Genomic DNA, 9,315 nt, shown 5'->3' with positions numbered 1-9,315 from the left:
TGTCTCTATTGTTTGAAACCTTATCAAGAGATCAGTGAAAGAGCTGGTTTAACTCTGAAGTTGGCACTGTCGTTCAGGAAAGATGACTCATCACTTCAGCTAATTTCAACCCAGTACAACCAGATGACCAATAGGTGATTCTCACTCTGAGCGTGCCACAGATTTGGTCTTGGGATAAGGTCATTGCTGGAAACTGCCCAACCTAACACCCACATATGCCTAACAGGTTCATAAGTGGGAATGCTGAGGAAATGCTGAGACCATGTCACGTTCAGAGGGGCTTTATGAAGCTGACATTCCAGTAAGATTTGAATTTCCGGATTGGAAAGACCTCTGAGCTGCTGTTTTCATGACCTCTGTACAGATTACAGTAGACCTTAATAAGTACTTTGACTTGTTGTTTATCAGTGGGCACAGTCACACTGGCTACTTTTGTAATGTGTAGGGGAAACTATGCCTTTTTTAAAAGGTAATTTCTTGTAAGCGGAACCTATCCTCAACAATATTAAACAGACTTGATGTATATAACAAAAAAAAAAAAACTGCAGCTAGTCAACTAAACACAGAAAAACATTTAGATCATTGAACAGGAAAATTACAACAAAAATCAACCAAACTTGTGCAAAGGTTTGATTAACTTTTCTCTTGGCAACATCCAGCATTGACCAACTCGTCTCTCTTGGGGAAATATCTGCAAGGAACAAGTTTGGTTATTCATATTTTTAATATTTTTCAGGGATGGATGAACAGTTTATACAATATTTAGTTCACTGAGTTTGTATAGCTCTAGTAATAATAATTACATTTGTGTTAGTTTCTGCTCCAATTTGTTGAAACTAGCCAGCTAGAAGTTGTGTAAAAAGATAAATCTGCATGCGGATGACTTCCACCTTGAGTAACTCACCTTCGAAAACAAATCATGCTCATCACCAGCATGGCCACACCTCCAAACACCACTATCACTGCAGTGACGATGGAGACAGCAGACAGCGTGGAGGGCTCTGGGTCACATGAAGAGATGTTCCGGATCAGAAGAAGACATATTACATGCTGAACAATCTCTTAAATATTCCCTAATGTGAATTTCAAGGTGATCTGAAACCAACCTGAGCACATAAAGGAACCTTGTATGTTCAGGCACTCCAGATGTTGTGGACAAACAGAGGTCAGTTCCTCACATTCATCGATATCTGCAGCAGTCAGCCCAAAAAAACAACAAAAAACCAAACAAAACAAATGATGCGGCTAGAAGGGAGTGGAGTTGATTACAGAAGTTTTGTTGAAATCGCATAATGATGCAGACCAGCCATTCCCAAACTCCAGAGTGCCACAGCCTGTTCTGAACAAACCAGAATGTCTTCTGCAGTCCACTCAAGCATTTAATTTAATTTTCTGCTGAGTTCCTTGCTGAGGTTGATTCTCGATTAAGCAGCCACTGCTGCTTGTTTTAATCCCATTGCTTGGTTTCATTTGTTTTTATTAGGTTTCCAAATTTAATGGAATATTTCAGGCTTATTAAAAAAAAAAGTAAAGTTTTTTTCCTTTTTAATTTTTTTTACTGAAAATGACTCATTGAAGCCCACCTGCAGTACCTTCCTAGTCCACCAGGGACTACAGCCCAGACATTGGGAATAATTGATCTAGACAATAAAACTGACCAAATTGCTGATTATAAGTTAAAACTGGTGCAAAATGTATTCAAAATATACACTAACAAGTTGGTTTGGCTGCTGTTTCTGAAGCTTTTGAGTTACATAATCATTTCCCTGTTGGGTTTTCCTGGTTAAAATTTCTCATGAAGAACTTCCTGGACTTCCTGGAAGCTGTCATTTCAATTCATCCTTGAGCTTAAATGGAAATTGTGCTGTGAAGTCTTCAAGATTAAGAAAGAGCTTTAATGCTCAATTTTTAAGCATTAAATTCCTTAAACTTACAAATCTAAACATAATGTGGAACACAAGAAAATATCAACATGCCATCAGGTCTCGACTGGACAGTTTAGTCTCCCTACCCTGACACGTTGGAGGTGTCGAGCTCCATTGCTGGCTGTTTGGATCACAAGTGATAGATGAAGAGCCCAGTAGCTTGAAACCAGAATGACACTGATAGAGGATCACAGAGTTACAGAGTAGGGAGTAGCCAGACTGAATCCTGGGTACTGGACCGCAGCGGGTATCTGTGAGAGTTCAGTGAAAAAATTAAGTCGACCCCAGCTTCATACTCTACATTATGTTTTTCCACATCCTCACCTGTGTCCTGTTCTTTCCAGGGGCTGAGGTCAAGTTGAGGGATGAGGGGGTCAGAACAGGGCAGCATATCCTCCGGTCTCTCGGTGCGGGAGAACGGGTTGGCAGGTACGTGTGTGATGTGGCTGTTGTCACAAATGATGCGGGACAGAGAGACTGAGCGCAGGTGCTTCCTCTGGGCGTTGGTGAACACTCCTTCCCTCTCCCACCAAAACCTTGAAAGACAAACATATTTAGATTTCACTTTTTGCATCATGTTCTTAATAACTGAATGTTAGTTGTAGGTTACCTGTCCCCGTCTCTCAGTGCTCTGAACTGTCTGCCGAGCAGGCAGGACAGGAGCGCTCCAACTCGGCCTCCAGGCAGAGCTGGCTCAGAGATGGCCCCCACCCACACATCGATGTTGTGTGGTGTCCCGTATAAGAGTCGGAATTTGTGAGCCAGTGTGAAGTTACCCAAAATTTCAGCAAGGTCCAATGTGGAGTTGGGAACAGAAAGTCCACAGAACTTTCGCCAGGAGCTGTATCCTGATGGACGAAATGAACCAGATTAAAGGTGGACTGAAGAAAGTGAGATGAGCAAAAAGGAGTATTAAATACAAGGAGCTCCTCTGCTAGCGAACCTAGCAAACTGAACTGATTTCACCAAATGCTTTACAGTAAGACAGAAATGTAGAACTAATAAGGGGGAATATGAACCTTCAAACTTCAGTGTAAATATATGAACACAGATTCTCTAAGATTTTGTGCGGGGCTGTTGCAGTCTATGAGAGTAACAGCCAAAGCATCACGGATAACATGCATTATGATCTAGGCATCTTAGCGCCATGATAAGTCACACCCTGAGGGAAATTTCTGAGGGCCAATATTCGCTCTTACTTAATTAACAAGCAACACAAATAACTATTAGAGGACTAGAGGCCACCTGGCAGGCTAATTAACACGTTGCAAAAGCACATAATCTCATACATAAGCTCATAAGGAAGGCAGACATGGAGAAAAAGCTGAGGGAAGAACTGAACTGAAAATCAGTGGCAGCAGGTCTTATGGAGTGATGAATCCAAATTTGAAAGAGGAGATCACGAGAAGGGCACATCAGTAAGTGCCTACAGCCATCTGTACATGCTCTGTGGGGAGTGTTATGGTTTGGGGGTGCATTTCAGCCAGTGTTGCTGTGGATCTTGTGAAATTTGATGGAATTAAGAACACAGAAAAGCCAGTCACAAGAAAGTTTGTTTAAAGGGAAAGGTGCTAAAAATGCTTGTTTTAGACAGAAGATGAAATGAGAGACTGTACCAAGGCTCAGTAAAGGATATTGTACATATGGATTAGTTTTACCTGTGAGTCATGCAAAACTACTCTGACTTCAAAAATGAAATGAAAAACCACGGAGTTGGAAATGAGAATAATGGGACAGTCAGAAGAGTGAAGTGACAGAGCATTTATCTGTGCCAGAGGCTGCATAGTCATAGTTACCAGGCAGGCCGTGGTCTCGGCCTCGCTGGAGGTTAAGGGCTCCGAGGTCCAGAGGCATCCCACCCTGTGCCTGAAAGAGCCTCTCTGTCAGCTCCTCCACCATCATCTGGCCTGGAGTCTGCAGCTTGGCTGGAGACAGCAGCAAACCGCGCAGCACTGGGTCAATACCACCTGAAACACCGGAGGGATTAAAGAGAAATAGAAATGCTGAGTGCCACACACATAATCAAATTAAAATGACAACATTGTTCTTTACCTTCCTGCACAATCCTCCAAGAGGCAAACAGTGAGTGATGCAGTGGCAGAGAGGGATACTGGGAGTTAGTGGTATATCCTTCCCCCAGTCTGGTCACCACTGGCTGCACGGTGACGTGAGCAAAACGAAATGCAGCGGTTGCAAAAACGTTAGCAATGCTGGGATCCACATCGGGATCATAACCCTGATAAGGAGGCATCAAATGAGACATGGCACTCTCACCAAGGACCCGTGGCAGGTAGTGCTCCCATGTTAGGATCTTAAAGGATTAAGAACACCAGTCAAAATGTCGAGAACAGGTAGATACAGGTAGTACAAACTGCTGCAGATACCTGGTGAATGGCTCCTATGATCTTGCGGGCCTCCTGATAGAGGGTGTCAGGGCTCCAGTGAAGATTGAGCAGGTGCAGCTCTTTGACCAGTCGGTTGTGCTCTCTCAGGAAGAGCGTGTGCAGTGCGATCAATCCCAGATGCTCATTGGCTCTTGAATCACCTGTGAAGCATTAGTCATGAACAGAAGCCACACTGAAGCCTGCAGAGAGTGGATGATTTACTAAATTCACCCACTCACCAGCTTGAAAGCAGGATGTGGTGTTCTGTCGGTGAGCAGATCTGTCTGACGTTTCTGAGGTGGTGGAGTTGCGAGGGGCGCAGGGGTCCAGGTGAGGCTGCAGTCGAGGAAGGAAGGGCATGTAGGCGAGCTCCTGGTCTGAGTGCTGGGAATTGATGGCCATTGAGCCAAGAGGAGAAGACTGATTTCTGAGAGCAGAGGCCAGACCAGTGGAGCTGCCGTATACCATACTGGCATCGACAAAGGAAGTGATGGCGTTGAGCTGCTCACGGTGACGATGAGGCAGAACTCCGGCACCACAGCTGGGAGCAGAGCGGAAGAAAGGCATACAACTCTGGATGCCGTTACGAGGATCAGACAGTGGGATCTGGGAAAGGAAGTTGTCTTTAAACTGTTGCAGATAGTAAAAAAAAAAAAAAAAAGGTAGACTGACATTTTTTCTATAGCAATACTGTGAGAAAATAAAAAACCTTGATGACAGTCTAGCCTAAATAACTGTAAGGTCCAAATCGTCACCCATCAATCATCAGAGGCTTTCCCCTGGCAACCTTTCCAAAGAAGCCATACTTGTCCAGTCTTTTTCTAACTGTACTGCCATCAACTTGAACATTTAACATGCTAACTGGGGCCAGTAGGGTCTGAGATGCAGCTCTTGGGTTTTTGCAGTTTCTCTGAGCATTGCACGGTCTCACCTCGGGGTGAATTTGTTGGGACCCCCACTCCTGGGAAGATTGTGCCATTGCATCAAGACACCTGAATGCTCCAGACCAGCAAACTGCCAAAACTTTTGCTTTTATAAAGGTGCGCACATAGGTAGCACGGTGGCGCAGTGGTTAGCACTGCTGCCTCACAGTTAGAATAACATCTGGAAGGCCTGGGTTCGATTCCAGCTTGGCCCTCTGCCTGTGCTTGTGTGGGTTTCCTCCGGCTACTCCGGTTTCTTCCCACATTCATGCACTTACTGGGGTTAGGTTAATTGGCTACTCTAAATTGCCCATAGGTGTGAATGTGAGTGTGAAAGGTTGTTCGTCTCTCTGTGTTGGCCCTGCGACCTGCTCAAGGTGTACCCTGCCTCTCGCCCTATGACAGCTGGGATAGGCTCCAGCCCCCCCACAACCCTGAACAGGATAAGCGAATGGATGGATGGAAGGTGCGCACGTTTGCACCTGGGTGCTACTTACCCTCGTAATTAATGTGAGGTGTGGTTACAGACCATGGACAATACAATAATTGTCCAATTACTTTTAGACATGGATACTATACATAACTGTAATTTCTAAATGGTTAAGGTAATACTTTTGTTAAATCACTTGATTTGCAGGTGAGAGTTTGCACTGCAACCACATCTTAATTTTCTAATGTAAATAGAATGTGGCGGTGTACAGAGGCAAAAATTACAGAAAATGTGTCAATGTCCCAACACACATGGACATAACTTTAAACACTCACTGCCAATAGGTCACATCACATCTTCAAAGGCATTTTTACAAACAGGCAAACAGGCACTGTTTCAGGTAATATTCACAGCTTTGTTTTACTGTGTGTTGTAGAGTAAATAATAGCGTACATAAATATTTGAGTTAAAAAATAAATTCAAAGAAAGGGGAGATGGAAGCAGAAAATCAGAGCCTCCTGAGAGCAGCAGCTAGTGTAGCACACCTGTATGGGAAAGCAGGGTGAGTCTCGGCTGCAGGTGTGGGTGCAGTCAGCTCCAGTCTTGAAGGCGGCCGTACTGGGGCTCTGAGGCGTCAGCACCAGATCGTGGTCTATCCACTGACCCCAATCCACCAGTAGGTGGGACAGGGTGGAGTCTGCAGATATGTTGTCATTGCGAGTGAACAGCACTTCCTGTGACACCAGCCGCACCTGGAACATGCAAGATGAGGAGGAGTGACGGGGTTACGCAGCTGGCAGGACAGAGGATGACTGAGAGCTGCTGCAGGACTCTTACTGGAGGCAGGCTGACATTGTGGTAAGTGTGTTTTGGTTCCCAGCCCCTGGGCATCCCCCACACATCCTCGTACTCTGGAGGCAACCAGCGGGAATACGGGATATTTGCAGCCCCCCATCTCGGATGTTGTCTGAACAACAACAGAACACAGAGAGATGGTTACCTAAAGACAACTACGTCTGTTAAGAACAGCACCACGCTGCCAAACACTGATTTTGATGTTAGCTCTGACCTGTTGTTGCACTCGCCTGTGATGGATCTGTAGCGCTCAGACAGACAGTCAGTCTGACAGCTGGGCGTCTGCAGCTCGGCGGAGCAGCCTGTCACCTGCAGCAGATTCTCCACATCATCTTCACTCAGCAGCTCTGAGGGAATGTAAAGTAAACACAGCAAAACCTAAGTTAGTATCACTGCAACATAAAGAACATTATCAGAGAGATCAGATCAGTTATTTTGTCCTTTCCTGACAAAAACAGGTATTATCTGTACAATATACTCCTGAAATTTGGTTTTGCATGTGTATTATATCCTCAGACGAGCTTGGTTATGTTCCAGTGGCCTCTTTGAACCATCTTTCCTATTGTAGGGTTGAATTTTCCTGGCACATTAAGAACAATGTGTAAACTGTAACCGAAAACTGCAAATTCATAACAATACCGTACAAATACTGTACAAAAGAAATGCAGAATACAGAGGGGAGGGAAGTGCCAGTATGTGGAAACTACAGAAGTAAGTTTGGACTGGCAGATCATTTACAGTTTATTTAAAGGATGATGGAGTTCAGTGTAGTTCCAACACAGTGCAGCACACGGAGCTTGTAGCTATGCTTCTACACATGCAAAATATGATTAAAATTTACTTTGATTGATGGCAGTGGTTTTTGAAAAGATAAATTGGATAATTATCTTTAAATTTGCCTTTACTGCATGAAAGTTATATTGTGTGGCTTTTATTGTATTTTTTGTATCCGTGGCTTCAACAGTATCTGCTCTCCTCAAAAGGGAGATTTTTTTTAATCACAATGATAATCTTACCTGGTTAAATGAAGCACATAAAACAAGTGACAGAGCTACAGAAGAGATAAATTGTCTGAATTCAATTACAACCTGAAACAAACTGAAACAAAGTGCACTGAAAGTATGATCTAGATTAAAGTATCTGTTTAATATTTCATCAGATTAAATTCATTAAAGAATCATCTCACCTACAGGTGCAAAATCATGGGTTTATGTTGTGTCCTGGTGCTGTTTAGTACCGTAAGCATTGGGTTGCATCATAGTGTTAGTGTAGACCATCTCTCTGATCAGCTCCACTGTGTTGGCCAGCAGCTCAGCAGCCCGGATCTGGGACCTGGTTCTGGTTTCAATCTGTTTAAACTGAGCCAGCAGGTCACTGGGTCTCAGAGCGCCTTCAGACAGCGACTTCTTCACCCTGGAAATATTCAGAGCTTTGTCTTTATTCCCTCGAAGAGGTAAAATGAGTTTTTTCTTCTGTGTGTCAGCCCACTGTGAGATATTTCCAGATATATTTTAGACTAAAATAAAGAATTTCTACCTTTCACTTGTGTGGGCGTAAGCAGCATCAGTCAGCTCCAGTGCCCTCTGAAGAGCCTGATCAACATATGCAGCCCCCAGATACTCATTTCCTGAGATTACCACATAGCAGAACAGTCAGAAAGGCTTCAAAGTACCTTCTTTTTTTCAGCAATAATCAGAAACCCTACCTGAGGTGTTACCAAATACTTTGGTCAGTGAAGCATGACCAGGGATGAGGAGCAGGACGAGAACCAGTCGAAGCAGAGATGCAGCCACCTGAAATGAAAATACATTTAACTTGAAGTCTAAAAACTTCTGCATGAACTTCATTTGAACACAAAAGCAGAAACTCACCATGAGTGCTGTATCCATGGATATTCTGTAAACTGTTCAGTCTGGGCAAAGAAGACTCACTTCAGGTTCAGAGGATGAATCGGAGGATCTTTAAGCTGCACTCACTTTGACTCATCTTGAGTGCGAGCAAGTGTAAGTGTGTGTTTGGCTCCAAGTGTCAAGGGTGCTATGTATACACTGAGAGCGGGGCCAAGAGGTATGCGCAGAATCCCCTTATCTATCCTTCTGGTGACAGAAACGCAACATCAAACACTGGACTCGCTGCCTTGACCTAATAACTGCTCAAATCAAATTTACGCCAGTGAGCTCACACATGATGAAAAGCCTACGTCAAATCAGCATTTCAAATAAATGAAATAATCCTGCCCTTCTCTTGACTGAGCAGGGAGTGTATGACTTTACTGTAGTGGAGCACTCAACCAAACAAAGAGGCAGCTGAAATATTAGAAGTCAAAGTAACTTTAGTAGCAGATTAAAAAAAGCAGTTAAAGAGACTTCACAGTGACAGGGTAAGTTTAGTATTTGGGGATTTTTATTTTTTTTTTTTATTAAAAAGGGTGACTGTGTCTTTGCCACATGCCAAACATTTCAATCTGATGGTCCCCGTGCCAGTGACACAGACAGGTGGGCGAGCTGGAAGTGGGGATTCTGGGAAATGACGATGAGCCGAGCGCAAGGATGAGACAGAAAGGTCTCAAAGAGTGTTTCTGTCCGGTGTGAGGCTTAAAAACTCTAATGTGTAGCTTTTCCCCCTTTGATGCTCCAGGTGTGTGATACCATCAAATGGATCACCAGTCCCATTTCATTACACTGTTATTAATATTATCACTGTTGACCGACCATCTACTGCATGTGCCAGGAGAAGAGCAGATGTAGAAATTGTCAATCGGCAAAAGTACGACCAAATATTTGGCACACAGGCAGATC

At 43.9% G+C, this 9,315-nt stretch overlaps 1 protein-coding gene across 1 annotated transcript; it reads right to left on the bottom strand.

Moving 5' to 3' along the window:
* Positions 1 to 192: 192 nt before the first annotated feature.
* epx (eosinophil peroxidase) lies at positions 193 to 8,406 on the bottom strand. The gene is made up of 17 exons (XM_030731135.1): positions 8,389 to 8,406; positions 8,218 to 8,310; positions 8,054 to 8,136; positions 7,755 to 7,930; positions 6,732 to 6,864; positions 6,500 to 6,629; positions 6,208 to 6,414; positions 4,549 to 4,915; positions 4,310 to 4,470; positions 3,978 to 4,236; positions 3,722 to 3,892; positions 2,536 to 2,773; positions 2,250 to 2,461; positions 2,012 to 2,176; positions 1,107 to 1,190; positions 905 to 1,001; positions 193 to 691 (listed from the first exon to the last, which is right to left on the bottom strand). Exons 1-17 carry the CDS (start codon positions 8,404 to 8,406, stop codon positions 634 to 636), a joined length of 2,652 nt encoding a protein of 883 aa, XP_030586995.1. The 3' UTR covers positions 193 to 633.
* Positions 8,407 to 9,315: the final 909 nt, after the last annotated feature.

Source organism: Archocentrus centrarchus, chromosome 6 (genome assembly GCF_007364275.1).
Source record: "Archocentrus centrarchus isolate MPI-CPG fArcCen1 chromosome 6, fArcCen1, whole genome shotgun sequence".
NCBI lineage: Eukaryota > Metazoa > Chordata > Actinopteri > Cichliformes > Cichlidae > Archocentrus > Archocentrus centrarchus.
Note: the sequence above shows the minus strand (reverse complement) of the source record. Positions and strands in the feature narration are given on the sequence as shown.

Excerpts from the sequence above, each read along its gene's own strand:
- epx (XM_030731135.1), bottom strand. Across the intron at positions 3,893-3,977 it reads TTGGAGGATTGTGCAGGAAG|GTGGTATTGACCCAGTGCTG; the intron begins GTAAAGAACAAT and ends CCGGTGTTTCAG. Across the intron at positions 1,191-2,011 it reads GACACCTCCAACGTGTCAGG|ATATCGATGAATGTGAGGAA; the intron begins GTAGGGAGACTA and ends TGACTGCTGCAG.